Source organism: Dama dama, chromosome 10 (assembly GCF_033118175.1).
Source record: "Dama dama isolate Ldn47 chromosome 10, ASM3311817v1, whole genome shotgun sequence".
Classification (NCBI taxonomy): Eukaryota; Metazoa; Chordata; class Mammalia; order Artiodactyla; family Cervidae; genus Dama; species Dama dama.
In genome coordinates, this window is record NC_083690.1 from 3399282 (window position 1) to 3422544 (window position 23263).

The 23263-nt window shown below is 67.4% G+C and overlaps 1 protein-coding gene across 1 annotated transcript in view; it reads right to left on the reverse strand.

Annotated features, from left to right (window-relative positions):
- The window catches only part of PKD1 (polycystin 1, transient receptor potential channel interacting), a 38859-nt gene that overhangs the window by 12321 nt on the left and 3275 nt on the right, over nucleotides 1–23263 (reverse strand). The window contains exons 2-21 of the mRNA XM_061152558.1: nucleotides 14088–14159; nucleotides 13932–14003; nucleotides 13678–13847; nucleotides 12802–13473; nucleotides 12534–12717; nucleotides 11390–11610; nucleotides 10960–11075; nucleotides 10227–10353; nucleotides 9670–9917; nucleotides 8530–9291; nucleotides 7653–7784; nucleotides 7262–7437; nucleotides 6935–7068; nucleotides 2765–6378; nucleotides 2453–2602; nucleotides 1402–1545; nucleotides 1041–1320; nucleotides 752–965; nucleotides 470–641; nucleotides 214–366 (exon numbers count right to left, since the gene is read on the reverse strand). Coding sequence (XP_061008541.1) covers nucleotides 214–366; nucleotides 470–641; nucleotides 752–965; nucleotides 1041–1320; nucleotides 1402–1545; nucleotides 2453–2602; nucleotides 2765–6378; nucleotides 6935–7068; nucleotides 7262–7437; nucleotides 7653–7784; nucleotides 8530–9291; nucleotides 9670–9917; nucleotides 10227–10353; nucleotides 10960–11075; nucleotides 11390–11610; nucleotides 12534–12717; nucleotides 12802–13473; nucleotides 13678–13847; nucleotides 13932–14003; nucleotides 14088–14159 — 7813 coding nt within the window. The remainder of the gene's footprint in view (nucleotides 1–213; nucleotides 367–469; nucleotides 642–751; nucleotides 966–1040; nucleotides 1321–1401; nucleotides 1546–2452; nucleotides 2603–2764; nucleotides 6379–6934; nucleotides 7069–7261; nucleotides 7438–7652; nucleotides 7785–8529; nucleotides 9292–9669; nucleotides 9918–10226; nucleotides 10354–10959; nucleotides 11076–11389; nucleotides 11611–12533; nucleotides 12718–12801; nucleotides 13474–13677; nucleotides 13848–13931; nucleotides 14004–14087; nucleotides 14160–23263) is intronic.

The window sequence follows — 23263 nt, forward strand, 5'->3', positions numbered from 1 at the left end:
CAGCCCAGCCTGGCCACTGACTCCCGGGCAACAGGGTGGGGACCACAGGCCCGGGGAGGACAGCGTCTCCGCGTCCGCCGCCCCCACCTGGTGCTCCGCGTGCCCAGAGCCCCGGGGGCCACCCTGGGGGGCACACAGCCGTGCAGGCTTGGCTGGGAAGGGAGCTCTCAGGGCATGGGGGGGCCAGGCTGCTGCAGGGCTGGTCTGTCCTACCGTGCACTGGGCCAGCGCAGCCGCCACCTGCTGGATGTCGTCCACCGTGTTGACCCGCAGGGACACCAGCGTCTCTGTGATGTTCTTGCGTATCTGGGCACGCAGCTCCTGCCTGGGGTCTGGCTCCACCAGCATGGGCAGGGTCTGCTCATACTGTGGGCACAGGGCTGTCAGTGGGCAGCACCGGCCCAGCACTGGCAAAGGGGGCTTCCCGGGACCTGTGGGGGGGCCGCCTGGCACAGGGGGTCTCACCCACCTCGTTGAGCACGGCGATGAGGGCCAGTGAGTACTCCATGACGTGCTGGGGGTCAGCCTGCCGCAGCAGCCCTGGCAGCGTGCTCCCTGCCAGGCTATGCAGCCAGCCCGTGAGGTCTGGGGGGCCGTCAGCGGGGTCCTCAGGGGGGTCTGGCAGGGTGATGGTCAGAGACCTGGGGGCAGAGGTGAGGCGTGAGCGAGGCGTGAGTGGGGCGTGAGTGGGGCGTGAGCGGGGCTGGGCCCTACCCCGCCCCCGGCCGGCTGGCCGGCTCCGTGGACTCACCTGTTCAGGGCGACCACGGCGGCCCCCAGCTGGTCCTGTACCAGCACGGCCAGGCCCACCACGAAGTGGGGCGCGAAGCCGGGCGGCAGCACGGCCCCGTAGGAGGCGAGGCTGCCCTTGTAGACGCAGAACTCCTCGCAGTGGCCCTGGCGGCAGCGCCGCAGCTGCAGGACATATACCAACGGCGCACCCGCGTCCTCTGCGTCCTGCCAGCCTGTGGGCCCAGAGTGTCAGCGGGGTCCCCGCCCGCCCCGCCCGCCCCGCTCGCCCCGCGGCCAACCGTACTCACCTGCGCACTCAAAGTGCAGCTTGGTGGTGAGCGCGCGCACGTCCTCCAGTGGGAAGAGGCGGCAGGAGCCGCCCCGCGGTGGGCGGTTGGGTGCCAGGCGGATGGAGGCGCAGCCCTGCTCCTGGCCCAAGCGGCCCAGCACGGTCAGTGTGAAGGTGTAGCCCTCGCCGTCGCGCAGCACGCCCTGCCGCACCACCAGCCGCATGCCCGCGCTGCCCGTGGACGTGGTCGTCGCGTCCAGCACCAGCGTCTCGTTGCTGAAGCTGCGTGCGGCCCACAGCTGGGGGGGCATGGAGACCACGGTGCTCGGGGGAGGGTCTCCCCCAGGGCCCCCCAGCGCCCCCGGCCCCTTCCCACTCACCCCTCGCTCCGAGCCCCCGTCGCAGTTGTCACAGCGGCCCTCCAGGTACACGTAGGAGCTGCGGCTCACCGCATACACCGCCTGCGCCTTGCAGGACACGCACTCCAGGGACACAATGGGCAGCCGGCCGCTGCGGACCAGCACCTGGAAGCCGGCAGGGTGAGGGCCTGCCACCCTGGGTGGGGCTCTGCTCCCGACGCCAGACCCTCCCGTCTGCCTGTGTGGAGGGCAGCAGCAGACCCGCGGGGGAGCAAGGCTGCCAGCCCTGTCATGCCCAGTTCTCCTGTGCCCCCGCCCCTGCCAGCCCCACCTGCCAAGGCTCCTCTCAGGCCAGCCCTCACCCAGGACTCTGTGGTTTTGTGACTCCCAGGTGGGGGGAGGGGATTCGAGGAGCACAGACCACAGGGGCTTATTTTCTGCAGCCCCCAGGGCCCCCAACACGTGTGTAAACACAAGTGGACGGAGGAGCAGAGGCGGGAAGGTGTGAGCGAGTGCGCACGTCCATGTGGGGACGACAGCAAGTCAGGTGTGGCTCTGTCTGAGCCCCCCCGCTGCTGTGCACACTGGAAGGTCCCCGGCACACAGCCCCAGATGGCGCCTCTGGGCAGGGCCCCTGCCGGGCAGAGGCCTGGCACCCCCCGGCACAGGGGACGCACCCCATCCCGGGCACCAGCAGGGCCTGGTGCGCTGGCTCCCATCACAGTCGGCGGGGTGCCGTGCCCAGGGAGGGAGAGCACGCGACACAAGCGAGGCCAGGCCTCCCCATTTTGAGAGGGGCTCCCACGCGCGGGGAGGGGAAAGCCTAAGGCTGTGCCTCGAGGCTTCCTGCACCACTACGGCCTTTCTGGAGGAAAGCCAAGCCGAGGGCTGTCTCGTTAAACAAAAACAGCATCAAGAGGAGTAATAACCCAAGACCAATGGCTTCTAGGAGCCCCAAAATGTAAAGAGACCCCTTAAAAACAGGAGCTGGGTGCTGCGTGGGCTCCGCCTAGCCAGCCACGCCTGTCTGGGGGCCGGGGGCTCCCCGGGGCTGGGCCGCGGCAGCACCCACCGTCTGGCTGGTGACCTCCTCTTTGCGGCCGGCCTTCCACACGGTCAGGTTGAAGGTGTACTCCACGCCAGCTCGCAGGCGCTCCCGAGGGATGGTGACCACGCTGCTCCCGCGGGGCCCAAAGTTCAGCGCACACCCACCAGTCTCACTCTGCAGCCCGTAACAGGGAGGGGTGGGGGTGAGACCCCAGAGACGCTCTGGCCCCTGGCAGCTAGGAAGATCCCCCCACCCGCGCAGAGGTCCAGCCCCCACCCTGGGCACACACAGACGCCCCGAGCGGGGCGAGGAGGACGCACGCCCCACATGGCTGACCTGCGTCGCGGACACGCAGGCCCAGTGGAAGCTGAGCGGCGTCTGGTCGCCGTCCTCCAGGTTGGGGTCGTAGGACTTGCTCCCGTCCAGCACCAGGTCCTGGGAGTCCGACCACACGCGGGAGGAGCCGCCCTCCACGATGGGCACCAGGCGCTCGGCGGCCACCGTCACGTTGGCCTGGATGCTGCGGGCCAGCGGTGTGTCCCCGAACGACACCAGGAACACAAAGCAGTAGTGGCCCACAGGCAGCGCGAGCCGCGGCAGCACCAGCTGGGGCCGGCTCACGTCCACCCCGGGCAGCGCCACCCGCGCTGCGCGCCCGGGCCGCTGGCAGCTGGCCGCGCGGTACACCTCCCAGCGGTACTCGGTCTGGTAGCTGACGCAGTCCCGCAGGTCCACGTGGGCCTCCAGGTAGTTGCGCTGGGAGCGCCGCATGAGCACCTGTGGGGGCAGGGCCACGTCTACCGCGGGCTCCCTGCAGGCCAGCACGTGCACGGTGACCGTGGCCTGCGCCACGAGGAAGCTCACCAGGTTGGAGGCGTTCACCTGCACGCGGTAGTCCCCGGGCTGCAGGTAGGAGTGCGCCGCCCAGGGCACCTCCGTGTCCTCCACCGGGGCCCCGTCCCCGAAGTCCCAGCGGTAGGTCACACGCCGGGCGCTGGGGCTGGTGGCCGCCTCGAAGTGGGCGGAGCGGTTGGCGAAGCAGCGGGGGCCACGCAGCGCCACGTGTTGGATGGCGTCCTGCACCTCCACCCGCAGCGTGCAGTTCACGCCGCCCAACTCGTTGAAGGCGCGCACGTGGATCTCCAGCAGCCCTGCAGCCACGGGGGTGTAGGTGACGTCACGGCCCGACAGGATGACCAGTGAGTCCCCCTGTACCTTCTGCAGTGAGAAGTACCAGGCGTAGGCAACGCGGGAGCCCCGCTGCACACGGGCGCTGAAGTTCCGCTCGGCGCCTGTGGCAATGGCCAACCCGCAGCAGTCGGGCACCTGCAGCCCACCCACGGCCTCCAGCACCGAGATGCGCACCTGGGCCTGTGCCCGGCTCACGCGATTCTCGGCGTGCACGCTCACCGTGTAGTCCCCGACTCGGGGGAAGCTGCGGGAGAAGTGGGGCGCAGGCAGCACCTCGAGGCCGCCCCCGCCGACCTGCAGGAGGAAGCGGACGGCCGAGCCGGCGGCCAGCAAGATCTGAAAGTGAACCGGCTGCCCGGGCTCCACCACCTTCCTGCTGGCCCACAGCACCAGGCCCACGATGGGCTCCTGCACGGTGAGGTTGTGTGTGGCCACCACCCAGCTGACCGCGTTGGAGGCGTTGAGCTGGACTGAGACCAGGCCGGCGTCGGAGAGGACCACAGTGACGTGCTGGCCCTGCCTGCTGCCACCCGGCACGGCCCAGTGCCAGCTCACGTCGGTGCCTGCGGCCAGCTGCCCCCAGAAGGGCACCGTGGAACCGGCCACCACAAAGCCGCCGTCAAGTTCCCTGGCCTGGATGCTGAGGCCGCTGACGGGCACCTGCACGACCACCTCCACGCTGGCGTTGGCTGAGCCCAGCTGGTTCTTGGCCGTGACTGTGACTGGGCGCAGGCCGGGGCTGGGGAAGCTGAGGGTGGTGGACGGCTCCGGGGTCTCCCAGCGTGGCCCCTCCTCCAGGGACCAGCTGTAAGTGACGCCGCTGCCCCCAGCCAGCTCGGCCCGGAGGGTGATGCTCGCGTTGACGGCAGCTGGGTTCGGGGAGGCGGTGACGGCCAGCCACCCTACTGGCTCCACGAAGTCCACCGTGCAGTTGGCTGAGGCGCTGCCCAGCATGTTGGTGGCCCGCAGCTGGACGTGGTAGGTGCCTGCCTCGAGCACGGTGAGTGAGAAAGCTTTGCCGCTGCCGGCCAGGGCAGGGCCGCTGTCGCGCTGAGCGGCCCAGCTATAGGAGATGTTGGTGCCGTCCCGCACCGTGGCCTGCAGCTGCAGCGTGCGGTTGGTGGGGAAGCAGCAGCCGCAGCCCACCACCTGCAGCCCCTCGATGTGCTGCAGGACGTAGACAAAGATACTGTCCTGGGCGGCGCCCACCTCGTTCTCGGCCGTGACGATGATGTTGAAGGTGCCCACGGAGCGGAAGGTGTAAGAGATGGTGGGGCCCCCGGGGATGGGGGTGCAGCGGTCACAGAGGACCCAGGAGTAGCGCACGTCGCTGCCAGCCTCCAGCGCCGTGCTGAAGCTCACACTGCCGTTGAGGGGCAGCACCGTGCGGCTGGCGTTCACGCTGAGCCCCCGCACACGCCGCTGCACCGTCACGTTCAGCCGGGCCTCCCCCCGGCTCACCTCGTTCCAGCTGGCCACCTGGACTTGGAAGCAGCCCGTGCTGCCGTAGGCATGGGTGACCGCGGGGCCCTGCAGCCGCCCGCCGTCCCCCAGCTCCCACAGGTAGCTGGCGGGGCGCCCGTGGCCCACGGCGGAGAACAAGTAGGGCTGCTGCAGCTCCAGAGCGTGGGAGCTGTTGACCCTGATGCCCGTGACCTCCACGGGCTCCTGCACCTCCACCAGCGCCGAGTCGTTGGCGGCCGAGATGTTGTTGGCCGCGGTGACCGTCACCAGGTAGGAGCCCACGAGCCGGTAGGTGAACGTGGCCTCAGGGCCCCCGATGCGGGCAGCGGCATCCTCGGCGCCGAAGTCCCAGGTGTAGCGGTAGGGGAAGGGGGGCCAGGCGTGGGCCGCCAGGCGGGCCTCGTCCCCGAGCCGCACGAACTGCCTCTCGGGCCGCAGGGTGACGTTGCCCAGCTCGGGCTCCACGCAGACGCTGCTGAAGTAGTGTGCTCTGTTCACGCGGCTCGCCAGCACCAGCGCCAGTGGGAACGTGCCGCTGCGCGTGAAGTTGTGCGTCACGGTCGGGTCCCCCCGGATGCTGATGTTGGACGAGCCGTCTCCGAAGGTCCAGTCAAAGACGTAGTGGGCAGGGTCCCCGGTGACGTGGGCCGTGAGCCGGGCGTGCGGCTGGGAGGCGATGCAGGCCACCGGCTCAATCCACAGCACCTCCAGGACGAAGACGTGCACAGGCAGGCTGTGGGCCAGGCGGCCGGCGGGGCTGGATGCGCCCACCGTCACCGTGCAGTTCTGCGCCCGCCGGTACACGTGCTCCACCGTGGACTCGGGGCCCGTGAGCACCGTGCCATCCCCCATGTCGAAAGTCCACGTGACGTTGTCACCGGAATCCAGGGCAGCGCTGACCACCACGGGCGCACCCTGCTCCACGGTGGGGCTCAGGCTCACCGTCAGGCCGCGGAGCTCCTCAAAGACGCGCACGCTGACGGCCGCCACCACGTGGCTCACGGTGTTGTTGACCTCCAGGCGGACATGGTACGTGCCCCTCGAGGCAAACGTGTGGTTGACCTCTGGCTGGGGCTGGCTGACAGCTGGGGAGCCATCCCCGAAGTCCCACGTGTAGAGGACACCTCCCGGCGATGGAAGCGGGTGCGGGAAGAAGGTGACGGGCCAGCCAGCCACCAGGACCTGGCTGCCCACGGCCACGGCCACGGCCGGCAGGGCAGCACGCACGCTGACAGGCACCTGCTGCGTCAGGTTCTCAAAGGCGGTGGACACGAGCAGGGTCAGGTTGTATTCACCTGGTGGACAGGCCCCGAGTGGGGATGTGGCCGAGCCAGCGCTGCCACCTGGCTTGCAAAACCCCTCCCGACCCCGGGCTGTGGGCGGGGCCATGGGGCAAACAGGGCCCCGGTGGACTGTGAACACAGACGCCCCTGGGCCTGCGTGCTCATCGCACGAGGCAAGGCAGAAAGAGGTGAAGGGTGACTCAGGTGCAAACGCCCTTGGGTGACGGGGTGGGTGCAGAGCCGGGATCATGGGGCTGTTCATACTTCCATGTGAGGCTTCTAGGACTTCAGAAACGACTTACAAGGATCTACCCTTCTCCGCCAGAAAAGGCTCAGGGGAGGGGACGGGAGGGACGAAAGGGGTCTGTTTCTGGTCAGCAGACTCGCATCGCAGGTCTCTGAGGACCAATCTCCCCTCACCTCCCTTCTTCACCCTAGTAGGGGCCCCAGGCCATCAGCCCCCGCTGCATTCTGGAGGCAGGACCCCAGGACCTCCCCCCAGGAAAGCGCTGCCCCAGGGCAGAGCACGCCCAAGCTGCAGGCCGTGAGGGCGGGAGGCGGCCCTCACCTGGGACGGGGTAGGTGTGCGAGGTGTTGTGCTCCACCAGCACCTGGGCCACTGTGGGGTCTGGGACCTCGAAGGACTCGTCGTACGGAGGCTTGAACTGGCCGACCGCCTGCTCCCCATCCCCGAAGGTCCACCTGCCGGGGGCAGGGAGCAGCAGTGAGCAGCCTGAGGAGGCCGGGAGGGCCCGCCGCACCCCTGCAGCGCCCACTGGCCCGGCTGCAGCCCCCTTCCTGGGAACCACCGCCCTGCTGCGGCCCCTCCAAAAGGGCTCGTGTCCCCAGCACGTCCTGGCAGGGAGGTGGAGGCTGGGGGAGATGCCGCACTCACAGGAAGGCCACCTCAACGGCCGAGTCCACCAGCACGTGGGCGGCCAGCGCCAGCGTGGCGTTGGGGGCCAGCACGGAAGGCACCGCGGACACCTGCAGGCCCCGCATCCGGTGCATTGGCTCCACGGTGACGTTGAAGTGCGCGCTGACGCTGCTCACATGGTTGGAGGCCGTCAGCTGTGGACACAGGCGGCAGTGAGCAGGCTGCCCGCTAGCCGCGAGGTGGTGTAGACAGAGCCCCCCACGCCCCGCACTCACCCACAGCCGCCACGGGGTCCTCAGAAGCAGAGCGGAGCAGAAAGCATAGGTTAGCGGCGCACAGCTCCGCCCCAGCCCGCCCCTCGCCCCGCCCCACCCTGCGACCCGCCCCCGTGCCAGAGAACCCCGCCCACCGAGAGCTTGAAGACCGCTGCGCTTTGGTAGATGACGTTGAAGACCACGTTGTGGAAGGTCAGGGACTGTTTGTCGTCGATGGTCCAGCGGAAGACCACGTCTGAGCCGGCCTCCACCACGGGACTGTACCTCTACAGAAGGGCACCATGTGAGATGGCCATGACCTGCCCCAGGCCAGGGTTCCTGGGGGATGGACGCTGCCCCCAGCTCAGGCCCACCCGCCTAGACAAAGCTGTCTGTGGGCTTCCCTTTCGGCCACGGAGGTCACACCTTGCAAGGCTGAGCCCAGGCCTGGCCACACACAGACCTCTCTGTACCTCGGAGGCCCAGCGCCCACAACCAGAAGCCACCCACCATGGCCTGCGCCCCCATCCCGGGCTCCCACTTGGGAGGCACGTGTGTCCCCATGGGCCTCGTGGTTCTGGACGCTCCCCAGTGTCACCCGACAGGTGTAAGCAGGGAAGACAGGACGCAACTGCACAACGGCCCATGTGCAAGACGGGAACCCAGAGAACGGGCATGGCCCCTCCTGCAGCGGCCCTGACAGCAGCCCAGTGGTGGTGCGTCCCAGCCTTAGAAAGGGCTCGCTTCACCCGGTGAGACCCCAGTGGGGGTCTCAAAACACACCCAGAAACAGGGCGGTCAGAGGCAGGTGAAGAGCTCAATAGCTGCTTTTTCAGATCAACTGTTCCGGAGCTGACTCTCCGGTCACTCGGGGATTGACGAGCCATCTGCACGCAGGGCTGCCTGCCCCGCCAGAGCCTGCCCAGAGCCCGACACCCAGCCCAGTGTCCCAGCGGCCAGGCATGCTCTGGGCTGGGAATGGGCGGCCCTCCGCAGGGAGCTGCATCTTGGGGAGGTGGGGACCCCACTCACCACCAGGACGCCCTGCAGCACACGGGCCTCGGGGCTGGGCATGGCACGGAGCCCGCGGATGGGCTCCTCCGCTGTCACCAGCAGGCTGAGGTTGGCCCGGCCGGCCCCGTTCTCCACCACCACCTCCACCTCGTGTTCGCCCTCACGGAGCCCCGGCAGCGTCAGCACCGAGAACAGGCTGCCGTTGGCCGCCTCGGCACAGCCGGGTGCCAGGGCGGCCACAGCGGCCGGGCAGGCAGCCTCGAAGGGCGCACTGGCGTTGCCCCCAGGCCAGTGGGCCATGGCGGTGGCATTGGCACCAGAGTCCACCTGCAGCACCAGAGCCGAGCCGCTGGTGGGCACATAGAGGCGGCCGTCCTGGGGGGCCGGGTAGATGGCCTGAAGCCCAGCCACTGGGGACAGGACGTCGAAGCTGCAGGTCAGGTTGTGCCTGGACACGCCGTTGCCCACTGTGGCCCTGACCTCGTAGCGCCCCGGCCGCCGCAGCCCCGGGTTGGGGCCCAGGCCCAGGCCCAGCAGAGGGGTGAGCCGCTCCGTGGCGGCCAGCAACCGCAGGGCGCAGGCGGGGCCAGCCGGGGCCGCCTCCAGCTGGGCAGGCAGGCGGGCAAGCCAGGCCGAGGCGTTGGCAGAGAAGTATGGGGTCTCGGAGCCCGGGAAGCCCAGCGTCGGGGGGCAGTGCAAGAGGGCGCCCGGCCCCGCATCGTGCTGCAAGCTGACGAGGTCGCCAGGGAGCAGGGTGACGTCCTGGCCGTGGAAGGGGACCTGTGGGAGAGGGCAGCGGGTCTGGGTCGCGTCCTCAACACGGGAGGCGGCACTGAGTCACTCCCCACGGGGGCCTCCGCGTTCCTGGGTCACTCGGGGTACCCGGCTTCCCAGGGCCCTCCGAGGCGCTCAGGGCAGGGGTGGATGGGACACAGGGCAGAGAGGATGCAGGAGGGGTGGGCTGCGAGGACAGGAGCGGGGCCTCTGCTGGACACTGGCCAGTGCAAGAGGGCAAGTGCAAAGGCCCTGGGGTGGGGGCAGCGGCGGGCAGCAGGGGAGTGGACAGCTTGGCTGGAGGGTCAACATTCGGTGTGTGTGACGGGAAGCTGGGACCTCGGGGGTGGAGGGAGGCAAGAAGCAGGGGCCAGAGGCACGCACCGAGTACTGGGCGGGGGGGCCCGAAGGCACGGAGAAGAGGAACTCTTTCCAGAGCGCGTAAGAGACCCCAGGGAGGCCCGGCCCTGGTGTGGATCCATTGGCACAGGCCCCAGGGTGGCAGGGGTTGTCCAGAGGCAGGCAGACGTTGACTTGGGGGCACAGGGGCCCTTCTGGTGTGCACGCAGGGGCCAGCTCAGTCCTGTTTTCCAGGGACCGACCCTGGGGCTCGCTGCTGTTTTCCAGGGCCCCTACAAGGAAAGGAGGGATGTCAGGGGCCCCCGTGTGCTCACAGACCACAGGGACACCCTGCTAGGAGACGAGGTCCTGCCGGGCAGTGTCCCCGGCCCCCAGCGCCACTCCTCGCCCCCTCCGACCCCAGCCCCAGCCAGCTCCCTTCCAGAGCCGTCCTTGGCACGCCCAGCATGGACTGGCTTCTCCAGGCGCCTCTGTCCACCTTAAACCTGGAGACCAGCCCAGTGGACAACAGACCAACGAGACGCGACAGGGCAGAGAGGCCGCTCAGGCCCCCGAGTCCCGCTGCCCGGATGGGGCCCCACCTGCTCCGCAGCCCGCCCGGAACACCTGTAGCCGCAGCTGGGCGGGCCGGCCCAGCTCCTGCGTCGCGAACTCGGCAGTGGTGAGAAAGACTTCGCGGCTCGGGCTCAGGCCGGGAAACACCATCACCTGGCAGGGCAGGGGGCCGCTCAGCTCTGCAGGCCCTGGCCCTCAGCCTGGCCCCACCCTGACACCCGAACACCCGCCAGTCAGAGGGGAGGAGCCCCCCATTGGCCCCTTCTCACACAGTGGGAGACCATGTTGCTCAGGAGAAAAACATCAGGTCAAAACCGTCTCTGAGCAACAGGAATCCCACCTTCATTTGTAAAAAACGCCCCCAAATGGAGAGAGAAGGCTCGGGAGATTCAGGGCTCTCCCGGGTGCCAGCCAGGGTGCTCCTCTCCTCTGCCCTGCGGTGGGTTTTCTAAGTTCTCCCCACTGGACACAGGATGTTAACAAGGCCCAGAAAAAAGCTTCATGGGGTTCTTGTGGAGGGATCGTCTTGCTTTTCAAGCTTTTTATCACCTATTTGGCCGCGCCGGGTCTCCGCTGTGCACGTGGGATCGATCCTTCTTGGGGCGTGCAGCATCTAGTTCCCCCTCCAGGGAGCAAACCTGGTCCCCCGGACTGGGAGCATGCAGCCCCAGCCACTGGACCCCCAGGGCAGTCCCAGTCCTCTTGCTTTTTAAAGGGACCCAGGGCAGCCAGGGCAAGGAGCCTGAAGGGCCTGCCTACCTCGACAGGCTCCTGGGGGGCCAGGAGGGCCTCTTGCTGTTCCAGGGGGCTCAAGGGACCCTGCAGGTCCCCACTGGGCGCTCCCACGAGAAAGTTCTCTGCGTCCCACACGGGGCCTGGGGTGCAAGCGTGCAATGAGATGCTGGGCCCAGGCGGGAGGAGAGTGTTGGGGGCCCAGGGGTTGAGGGACCTGGGACTGAGCCACCCAGCAGAAGGCCCTGGCTCCCTCCACCGGCTACCCCCGGTGCGGGCCCAGTCCAGGATAGAGGACACTCAGCAAACACATGACGAACGCTGACCCGGGCGCCGGGAGTAGCTGTGCTGGCCAGGTGGGGAGGACTCCGGGGTGACCAGGGGACCCTGTGTGCCTGGGGGGCTTCCTAGCCAGGGCAGCAGGCGCTCCCACCCGCCCGCCCCGGGCCCCGCGCACCTCCAGGCCGCAGCTCACAGACGTAGCTGTGAGGTGCTGAGCACAGGTCCGTGTTGCACTGCCCGGCAGGCCCCAGGCGCACGCAGCGCTCGGCCGTGGCGGGGTGCGGCTCCCCGGGCAGCCAGTTCTGGCAGCTCTCCAGGCTGAAGGCGCCACCCTGGGGTGCGGGGCCCGCTGCTGCCCCCTCCACGGCTGAGAAGCCGATCCACACGTCCAGGCTCCTGTGGCAGACAGCGAAGGGCTGGCGCTCGGGGGCTCCCCAGGGACGGACACCCGCCTTGCAGCAGCCCATCAGGAACTCTGCCTCTACCCCCACTTCCAGACGGGGACACTGAGGCTCAGAGACTGGACCCGGCAAGCGAGGCCTAGGCCAGCACCCGCCCAGCCCCATCCCACAGGGCCAGGGTCCAGCTGAGACTCGCTCGGGGCTCTGCCTCACTCTGGGCCTGGCCACAGGACCCACATGCATCCTGAGAAGAGGCTCCAGGGGAGGCCTGTGGGCACCAAGACACCCATACAGCGGCCCCCAAATGGGCCAGCCCCACAGCTCTGCAAGCAGAGACCCTCCTGGAGGCAGGATGTGGGGACAGGCAACGGGATCAGAGCTGGGCCCCGGGGCTGCGTTACTACCCGGGAACCCCGGGACCCAGGGACCCAGGGCAAGGGCTGTGCCCGCTCTGGGCCTCCATCTCTCAGGACACGGGACGTTCAGGGGGACCGACAGTCCGTCAGCCCCTTCCCACAGGGACCCAGGGGAGCAGAGGGCCAGCCTCCACCCCATCCCACCCCTGGCCACAGCAGGCGCTGAGGGCCACCCCTGGTGAGCACTACAGAGCAGAGATCCCCAGGCCTGGACCGCCAGAACGCCCAAGAGGCTCCTGGGGTGCGGGCGGCACTGACCACGGACTGCCCAGCAAAGTCACACTGGACCTGCCCCGCCCTCTGCAGGAGGGGCCCGGCTCGGGCAGACAGGGAGAACACAGGGCCGGGTTGGGGGCAACTCCCACAGCGGGCACCCCTGTGGCCACAGCTGCATCAGGAGAGCCGACAGGAGCGGCTGCCCATGGGCACAACACGGCTGCTGCCCAGAGCCCGCCGGCCTGCCAGATGTAGCCCCTGCAGACGCCCCGCACCCAGCAGGCACCTGGTGACGCGGGAGACCAGGAAGCGCTGCACGGCGGGGCTGTCCACCATGGCCAGGGCGGCCCCGGCCCAGGCCCGGCACTGCTCCTGCGCCTGAGCCCAGGACGCCTTCTCTGCCTGCAGGCGGTAGCAGTGCCCGTTGCCGGGGAAGATCTCCGTGTCCAAGGGGCAGAGCGGGTGCACCACTGAGGGCAGAGGACAGAGACGGGCGTCAGTGTGTGCCCGGCCCAGGCGGCCCACCCACCCGACGCAGCCAGGGTGGGCCCCACCTTGGACTGGCTCCTCGCCCAGGGCCATGATGCTGTAGGTGGCTTCCAGGCCCGAGCCGCCGCGGTTTCGGACGCCAAGCTGCAGGGTCTCATTGCTGTGCACCGAGGCCACACAGACGAGCTCCAGGGCAGCGGGGGCGGCCTCCACCTGCACCTCCGCCCCCAGCCGGGCAGAGCCCGCCCCCAGGGCCAGCACGGCCGTCACAGGGTAGCGGCCAGGCAGCACATAGCGGTGAGTGGCGTCCGGGCCTGCGACGTCCACCTCCGGGGAGCCGTCACCAAAGTCCCAGCGCGTGGAGCTGACCGGCAGCGAGGCGGTGACGTGGAAGGCTGCGGGCTGGCCAGAGGCCAGGGGTCCTCGGGGCCCCAGCAGGGCGGCCCCAGGGGAGGCAGGGAAGATGTGCTGAAGGAGGCTGGGCCCCCGGCAGGCGGGAGCGGGGGGCAGGGAGGGGCCAGAGCAGGAGGGCAGGCAGGCAGAGGAGGTGTTAGGGGGCCGGGCCGCCCCGCACAGGCACTGGCCCTGCTCCGAGAGGGCCGCGAGGGTCTGGCCGGCCGCGAAGCAGAGGGCGCCACAGGCCTCGGGGGCCAGCGGGCCCTCGGGGGCAGCCGAGAAGGCCACCAGTGCCACGGCGCCCGAGCTGTCGTCAGGGACACAAGCAACATACTCCTCACCTGCAAGGGCGGGCAGGCCGGTCCCGAGGGTGCACCCCCACCCCGCCCCATCCCAGATTGCAACACCTCTGACCCCGCGCACACTGTCCCCCAGGTCAGAGGGCTCTCCTGACCCCTCCCCAGTCAGTAACTCCCCCCCCGCAACCCGAGAGGGCCTACAGGGGTCCCGTCTGGCCACTCAGTCGCGCTGCCCAGTACACTCACCGCAGGCTCCGTCCAGCAGCGCTCCGCTGAGCAGCGGCTGGCCAGCCAGGGGGCCGGGCCCGGCGCATGTGGCCGCCTCGGGCTGCACCACACGGACCCGCTGCCCCTCCACCCAGCGCGGCAGCCAGGCCAGACCGCAGTCACACTCGAGCGGGTTCCCGCCCAGGTTTCTGCAGGGGACGGGGCAGGCTCAGTGGGCAGTGCGGGGCCCCTGGGTCCAGCCATCCACAGCTGCCAAAACCAGTGACACTTACATTTCACTTAAATTAAATAAATTAGCAAATATTCCTTCTTCTAACGTAGAAATCTTGTTGTTGCTTATGTCCCTGTAAGAAAGGAGGGGTTCAACGTGGTTTGACGTGAGCCGCCTGCAGCGTGGAAGCCTGTAGCCGCCCCTGGGGGACACTCACAGCTCTGTCAGCGCTGAGAGGTTCGCCAGGAGCCCGAAGTCCAGCGCCCGGAGCAGGTTGTGGGAGACGTCCCTGCAGAGCGCGGCAGACAGAGGTCAGCGCGGGGCGGCCCAGACGCCCTCTGCCCGCGGCCGCCCACCCAGAGCTGTTTGCCCAGGTCAGCGTTGCTGCCCACCTGGGAAACCCGAGGCAGGAGGAGCTGGCCCCTAGCACTGCATCCATGCCCTCCTCCACCCCTCCTGCCCAGCAGGGTCGGATGCATCATGGGGGGCAGGCTTTACCCCTCCACACAGGGTTCAGATAACACGAGGCAGCCCAGGGGTCTCCAGGGCCGGGCACCCTCATGCTGCAGCTGGGGGGTGGGGGGCGTCCTGAGACGCAGTGGGGCACAGACCAGACCGGGGGGAGGGACCCTGGCGGAGGACCCCGGAGCACAGCAACAGTGACAGCCCGTGATGACCCTCGAGGGTCAGGGCACTGCATAGAGCTGGACTCCCATAAACCCAGGCACTCAAGGTCAACAGAACCGTGTCAGAGAACCAACCCCAGCACAATCACAGGCGAAGAATCAGAGGTTCCCAAAGCAGAAACTATGAGCAGAAGGAAAATCTCAAAAGCCAGAAGATAGAGCTGTGTAAAAAGACACACAACATCCACACAGTATCTCGGAAAACCAACTGCCAGCAGGGAAAAGCACTAGCAATGAAGACAATGCATTGTTGTTCAGTCTCTCGGTCACGTCTGACTCTGCGACCCCACGGACTGCCGCACGCCAGGCCTCCCTGTCCATCACCATCTCCTGGAGCTTTCTCAAACCCATGTCCACTGAGTCGGTGACGCCATAAGGCTCATAATACTCTTTCCACATATGCTGTTAACAAACCATCAAGAAAGCAAGCTACTCCAGGAAAGAAAAAAAAAGGCCAGAGATGAGAATAGGACAAGAAATACAAACATCACAGATGCACAGGAAAATGCCCAGTCTCGCAACAACTGGAGAAACACCAGGAGAACGGCACAACAGCCCTCTGACCTCCGTCACCCGCAGCGCGGGCGACGTGGTGCCACCTGCGACGACGCGACCTCAGCCCCCCGCGAGTCCTTCCGGGGACACGCTCCAGCCACCGGTGCCACCTCCCCGCCCGGCCTGGAGGTGGAGGCCGGTCGCCCCACGGGTCCAGCTCCTGGGATGGGGACACCAGTCTCTACACGGGCGCGGCCTGGGCCTTCCGCCCTCTGAGCCTCTGGCCATCCGGGTGTCACACTGGCCCTGATGCCCCAGAATGCCGCTCGCCAGCCCTGCCCTCCCAGTGATGACCGCCAGCCCAGTGCCCCCCCCACCACAGCCCAGTCCAGACCCCCACCCCAGGTGCCCCCCAGCCCTGCTGTCCCAGCTCCCGGGGCAGCTGGGGGTGTCCCAAGCCCAGCTCCATCACCCCACCCAGCCCACGCACAGCGGAGCTTAGTAAGAACTGGCTGGCATGGAGACAAGGTCCTCTTGGGAGTCGAGGCCCTGAGTGCAGCCCGCACCCAAAGGACAAGTCTCAGGCGGTGCTGGGGTACCTAGGGCCACCCCTCACCCCCTGCTCACGACGCCAAGGAATGAGGGTAGGAAGCGACCCCCACCCTGGTCCCTGACCACTGCTCCTTCTGGAGACTGACTATCTACACAGGGCCTTGCGGCCACCTCTACTCAAAGACTGGCTGTGCACCAAGGGCTGGGGGTCAGGTCTCAGCCGGGCTGCCCACGTGATCCTGGCTCCCAACACAGCCTGGGGGGCTTCTGACCTTCATGTCACCAGCTGGCCTGCAAGTGACCGACGAAGGGAGCTCCCGTCCCCCTCAGGCCCCACCAAGGGGGTGAGGGAAGGCAGACTGGATGCACTCTGCTAACCCCTAGGAGCCAGGTCTTGCCCTCGGCATCGTGGGCAGCCATCAGGAGATTGGGCGCTGAGCGGACGGCACGTGGACATGATGTGCTCCGCCGATGCTGGCTGCAGCCTGCCTGGAGATGCGACAGGAGCTGGCGGCCGGGGCAGCTCAAGGGCCCCAAGCCGCGGCGGCGGGAGAGAGAGGGGTGAGATGCTGCCACGCATGTGTGGCCCGGCTGCAGCCGCCCGGGCCTGAAGGAGCCCCCGGCCTGCTCATCACCATGTTAAGCTGCTGAAGTTAGCGCCAAGCCTCCAGCCTGCTGCTGAGGACGAGCTGGATGCCACTGCATGATCACCGAACCCTGGATTCTTAATGGCTGGTGAAGATTTCAGAGGCAGATTCTGAGTTTATCCTGTTGATCTGTCCCACAAAGCTACCAGGAGTCCTGCCACCCAAAGGATCGCCAGAGCACGCCGGGCTCTCGCCGGACAGCCCGGGGAAAGCTCCCCAGCACTGCTGACACCACTGATGGAAGTGGTGTCCATCATAAAGAGCTGGGGACAGTCACATCTACTTTAAAAAACAGGGAGACATGGTGCCTCCCACACCAATGCTCACAAGCCCACACCAAGCTGCTGGGGCTCCCAGGCCGTCCCCAGGGTGGAAGAAACAGGCCGGGAGACCAGGGGACGCAGCCAGACTCCACCCGAAGTCAACTTCAGTGCCCCGGGGGCGGGGGGCGGGGCAGGCCATGAGAAACTTCAGCAAGACCCACGCGGGGGCTGAAGGTGGCACAGCTGTGGAGCCCGAGCCTCCGGGGTGGGGCTGCAGGAGCCTCAGCCCCGGGCCGTCAGAGGACCCCAAGGTGGGCCTCGGGGACAGTGGGGCTTGAGGGGGTGTGCAGGCCTGAGGCCCCTACCCAGGGGCACCAGGGACGGCGCCCCCACCAGGGCCTCGAGCGGAAGAGAAAGGAGGACAAGCCCTGAAGTGTTTTTCCACATCCCGTTTTCTGGAAAATCCATCATTAGTGGCAGCTCCTGGGAGCCATCTGTGGTTGGCTCCTGATCACCGTGGTGCCAGAAAACCAGGGCGGGAGGGGGCAGGGCGACCCTGGCAGCCCCGCCACTCGGCCAGCACCACCCCCAGGACGCCGCCCTGGCCCGACTGCCCCACGGCTCGGCTCAGTCCTCCACCCAGCCCTGCCCAGCTGCCCCCAGGAGGCTCCCCCACCCCCGCCCGAGGGGCATGGCCACACGCTCCCCGCCCCAGGGAGCCCCTCGCCGGGACTCCCCTGGGCCTGCCCAGGGCCCAGGTGCAGAAAAAGACCCTGCAGGCTGAAGGCAGGCCCAGGACAGAGCCGCCTGGGAGCGTGCGGAAGGGTAACGGGGCGAGCTGGGGGGGCTGGGGGGCCGGGCAGAGGGGACCCTGGAGGCGGACTCTGCTGGAGTCTCACAGCTCTGAACAGCCACCTCTCCACATCTCCGTCTGCTTTTGTCGCCACCGTTCTCGGGGACCGCCAAGGCTGCCGAGGGCCGGCCCCACCCCGCTCCAGCCCCTCGGGTTTCCTCTGCGCCCTGCCCCCACTTGGTTCCCTGTCTTACCAAGTCGGGGTGGGGAACAGGGCCAGCCCAGGGAGCCACCCACAGGAGCTCAGCAGGGCGGCTGGCCAAACGCCACGGTGGGCAGCCATCCCCACGGGGAGGAGAGCACGCACCCGAGAGGGCTGGGCCACATGGGGTCAACCCTCTGGGTCATCTGGACCTCCCGGGGCCAGGCCAGCAACTTCCGGGGACCCCAAGGCGGGAGGGGAAGGGGGGACCTGTGGCCCACACACCCACACTAGCACGAGACACGTCAGCTCCCTGGGCACCAGGGACCAGGCTAGGAGGCTGGCCCCCGACTGCCCACAGCCTGGACTGAGACGGGGGTGTCCTCACACACGACCCCTCCCCTTCTGTTCCCTCTCTTTATTTATGTATGTATTTATTTGGCTGCATCAGACTCTTCATGGCGGCGTGCGGGCTTAGCTGCCCCGCTGCATGTGGGATCTCAGCTTCCCCGCCAGGGATCGAACCTGCGTCCCCTGCACTGGAAGGAGGCTTCTTAACGACCATGCTGTTCCCTCTCCTGACCTGAGACAGGCAGGGGTGTTGGGAAGGAAGACCCCTGTTCGACCCCCAGGCCCCAGCCTTCCCCTCCTCCCCCCAGCGCCCAGCAGTCACTGCAGAGCCCCGTCTGCCCCGCCCCCACCCTGGGGCAGGCCCAATTGCCCCGTCTGTGTCTGTCTCCCGAGTCAGACACCCAGCCTCCCGGGGGAGTGTGTCCTTCCCAACCCGAACTCTCCTGCTGTAGCAGGAGCTGGGAGTGGGGGATCCCTGCTTCCACCAGCCGGAGGGGCCCGGGGGAAAGCACTGAGCCCCCCCCACACTGGACCCAGCCCCTGCCTCCAGCCCCAGGCCTTGCAGAGGGGAGAGGATGTCTCAGGGCCCAGTGGAGAGATGGGGCGGGCTGTGGGGCAATGCTGAGAGGGAAGAGGTGTCCGAGGCGGAGCCCAAGGACAGGGCCCTTCCTGAGCCGGGGTGGCTGCAAGGGCTTCGCCTCCTAGAGATGGGGACTTGGAGGGACCCGCCCTGCCGCCCCCAGCAGCCTCAGTTTCCCCCTCGGCCCAGGCGGGGGGTTGGGGACGGGTGCCCACTCCCCAGTCCAGATGCCCAGCGGGGTCTGGGGGCCAGCCGGAGCCCCCAAGGAAACATCTGCACATTCCAGACACGTGTGGTCAGCAGTGGAGGCAGGCGCCAGGCCCCAGCCCACACCCCACCCTATAGCGCTGGCCGCCACGCTGGAAACAAGGCTGGGGAGCGGGCCCTGGAGGAGAGGCCTGCACGTTACGTAACCGCGTGGCGGGCCAGCAGCCGCCTCCCCCGGCGGGCCAGGACACCCCCGCCCCCGCCGCCCCATCCTCTCTGCGGCGGCCCCAGGGCTCCGGGGAAACAGGGACCCCCACCACGTCCCCTCGGGAGCCAGGCCCAGGCGGAAGGGGCAAAAGGACACAGGCCAGCCACAGGCCCCTGGGACCCCGCAGGCCGGTCCAGACCCGGCGCCCCCACCGGACGCGGCGGTAACGGCTCCCTTTGGCAGCGGGACGGGGTGGGTCAGTCTGAGTCTGGTAACCTCGCTCTGTCTTCATGCACTTCTATTTATGGTGAGCGAGGCTGGCTTCCAGGGCCGGAAATGATGTTTAAATTAATGAATTCAAGTTTTGGGGAGAGAGCTCATCTGAAGAAAAACACGCAGAGGGTGAGAGGCAGGCGAGGGGCCCGGGGGGCCTGGCTGGAGCTGCCCACCCCCATCTGGCTCCTGACGAGGCCGGGGGACCAGAGAGGGGGGGTCCGGGCCTCTAACAGGGGAGAGGCCGCAGGAGCCCCAGGCGCCCGTCTCGGGCATCAGACAGGAGGGGCCTCGTCTCCAGGGCACGTGGAGGGGCTCCCCGCAGGGCGTGGCCAGCCCGCGGCTCAGCTGTCAGCGGGACGAGGCCCAGGCGTCCGGTGTGGGGCTGCCCACCCGGGAAGGCCCTGAACCCACAGGCCGCGGCAGGGAAGGGAGCCCCGAGGAGGGGCCTCCCCAGGGCAGCCCACCCAGAGGCGGCCTCCATCAGGGCACTAACCAGGCCAGGATGGGGCCCCCCCAGCTGGGGACTGAGGGCCATGCTTCAGTTCCCAGGGTCGACCCCGCCTGGTGAGGGGCAGGCACGTCGGCCCAGGCGGCAGGCAGTTTTGTTGCCCAGGGGGCTCCAGGGCTCGGCCTGTGGGCATGGGGTCTGAGTGCCTGGCACGGGCCAGGCTGGCCTCTGCTGCAGGGCACGGCCCTTTCCAGGGCGGCCCTGCAGGACCCCAGGGTGGACTCCAGGGCTCAGAACTGGGGACACGCTCTGCCCGGCCCAGGCCCGTGGGCGCCTCAGGGGGAGAAGGCCCCCAAACGCAGCCCCCCCCCCAACTCGGCCTGGGCACGGCCGGGCCCCTCGGCACAAACAGCTGCCAAGCCATGAGGAGCGAGGTGTTCCGGGAAGAAAGGACATGCGTGAGCCGCATTTTCCAGCGAGACTGCCGGCACCCGGCCCGCCGGTCAGCCCAGCGCCGGGCCCGGCCGGCCGCCACCCCAGACGGCGCGGCAGGAGCGGGCTGTTTTCACTCCAGCGCTCGGCAGGCTGGGCCCGGCTAGGTTCCCGCTGCGGCGCTGGCACGGCAGAATGTTCCGGAAAGGAAAATGCACGTCTCATCCAAAATGGCTTCCTCACTTGAAACCAAACCCCAGCCGGGGTCCCCCTCGGGAGCCAGGGTCCCCACACGCCCACCCGCGGGTGGCACTGCCTTATACCTTCACCGTGTTACACATCCACACGGGAAGGCGTGGAACACACAGACACATAACACCGGGATGAAAACACCAGCGAAACGTGCCTGGCACGATACATCCCCCCAGCCACCTGGCTTTGTAGTGAAGGCACCTCGAAGGCCAGACCAGAGGCAGGAGGCATCTGGTCTGAGCAGCAGTCACACGTGCGCCAGCAAGGGCGCCTCCCCTCAGGCCTGTGTGCTCGGCAGCGGGCAGGTCCTAGGGGCCCAGCTCCCGGCCAGCACTTGGGGACCAGCGGTGGACTCTGAGCTCACTCTGAAGGGCCTGGGGGGCCACTCTGGCAGCAACTAGGATTATGTGGCCATCATTAAGCGAGTGCCGTGGGGACACCGCACACCCTCACCTCTGAGGCCCACAACCACATCAGGCGCATCCACTCACGGTGCCCAAATGCAGGGGAGGCAACTGAAACTCAGAGAGGCTGAGCGACCTGGGCACCGTCACACAGGAAGCGGAGGGGCTGGGATGGGAACCAGGTCTGCCCCATGCTTCTCCTGCGGGGTCACTGGGAAGGACCAGAGCAGGGACAGCCAAGGGAACTGGGAGGAGGGAGCTGGTGGGCAGGGCCGGGCAAGCGGCTGGGGCTGAGTCAGAGCCCACCTGGTCCCCTACGAACACACCCCGCCCTAACCTTGGTCGCTGGCGCCGAACCCCAGGGCCCCGAGTGCAGCTCCAGGGAGAGGCCTCGAGCACGCCCAGACCACCTCTCTGCCATAGCCCACCAACCAGGCGACCCCAGGAAGCGACTCAACCTCTGGGAGCCTCAGTTTCCTGGTCTGTAAAATGGCACCACACCGCCGGACAGAGAGCTCAGCAGAGTCCTGCTTGCCGCAACCAGGCAGGGAGACCATGTGGGAACAGGAGGGGGTACGCCCCCCTGGATACTTTCTTTGGGGGTATGTTTTTTAATCCACGAACTATAAAGGTCACCCTTCCAGAGCATACAGTTCAGTGGTTTTCCGTATACTCTCAGGGCTGGGCAACCACCCCTAATTCCAAACCATTTCACCCCCTGAGGGGGGGAACCAGCGTGCTTGGCCACCACCCCCAACCCCAGCCCCACCCCAGCTACAGACACTCATCTGCTTGCACCTCCGTGGCCTTGCCTGTTCTGGACATTTCACATCGGTACAATCACACAACACATGGCTTCTGCGTCTGAGTTCTGTCACGGAACACGTTTTCAAGGCTCACTCATGTTGCAGCAAGCCTCAGTACCGCACTCTTCCCCGAGGCCGAACTGTATTTTACAGACAGGCCACACTCTGTGCACATATCCATCCTCAGTGCACACTGGGGCTGTTTCCACCTCCTAGAACCTCTGAACAGAGCTGCCATGGACATTTGCGTTCAAGTTTTTGTGTGGACGTAGGTTTCGTTTCTCCCAGGTCTCCACCGAGGGCAGAACGGCCGGGCCCTCTGCTGACTCCACGTTTACTTTTCGGAGGAACTGCCGGACTGTCTTCCAGGTGTGCCCATCCCCGCCAGCCGCAGACAAGGATTCTCACCAACACCGGGTATTGCCTGTCTTTTGGGGACAGCCAGCCCAGTGGGTGTGAAATGGTATCTCCCTGGAGTTTCGATTTGCATTTCCCTGAAAGCTAGACACAGCGTGTTTTCACGAGCCTATTGGTCATTTGTGTATCTCCTTTGCAGACTGGTCTGCTCAGATCCTCTGCCCGCTTTTTAGCTTTGAGTCACAGAGTTTTTACGTATTCTAGCTACAAGGCCTTCATCAGACAGATGATAAGACACGTGTTCCCCGCCCTTCTCCAGGGCGGTGGCTGTCCTCACTGCCCCGGGGCCTGCCTGTCTCCTGAGGGGCTACGGGCCCTAGGAGTGCTCTGTCTGTCCCTTCAACTCCCCGAGTATCACAGCTGCAGCTGGAGCCTCCCCATTCACCTGCCCACCCTGCCAGGGGCCACACATAGGAGTGGTGTGCGCACAGCTCTGCCGTCCGGCTCTCACCAGGAAGCTTATGTGACGCGCACTCGCAGTCTGCCTCTCCCAGAGCGGGCAGCCCTTGGACCCGGAGGGGGAGACCAGCTCCACACGCAAGATGTCTCTGCACCCCAGCCCGTGGTCTTCTTTCTAGAAGACGCCAGTCATGACGCTTCCCTCCTGGGTCCTTCAATGCTGCCCCCACTGCCCTCTCTCCAGAGGCCCCACCTCCCACCCCTCCATCACCTGGCGCCTCTGAGACTCTGCCAGGCTGTCCGCTCTATGTGGGATGCTCTCTCCCGGCGCTGGGGGACACCTGCACTAGCGCTGAGCACTGGCTTCAGTGTCACGTACACTGGAGATCCCTCCAGGGGCCCCTGCAAAGCGGCCTCCTCTCTATCACTGGTGTTTGGGTTTTAACACTGGCTCCACCGTGATAAAAGCCTCAGAGAGGTGGGTCTTGAAGACCCCGAGCACAGGACCAGGCACCTGGCAGACAGGCCCCCTCTCTCTCGGGAGGGCCCAGAGGCAGGACCCTCTGCTGCCCCGCCAGCCCTCAAGGCAGCAGGCGCCACATGCATGGCTGCCTGCATGGTGCCTGGCGCTATACACAGGCCAGGCTCACGCTGAGCCTGGGGGTCTCCTCCCCCATGCCCACCTTCCCTCACACCTGCGCAGCTCCCCGGGGGCTGCATCTCCCAGAGCCCCCCACACCCCCCTATCAGTTAGGGGAGCATGTGAGGAAGGGCAAGGCCCTGGGTGCCCCCAGCCAACGGCAGACCCCAAGGCCCCAGTATTCTAGTCAGTGAAGCAAACCCCTACTGAGTCCCTGCTCTGAGCCTGGTCCTAGACCAGACATCCATGAGACAGTACGAGGCCCACTTGGAGCCCCTGGCCGTCACCCGAGAAGCGGCTGGCCAAAGTCAGCCACGCTGGACATGATGGACAGA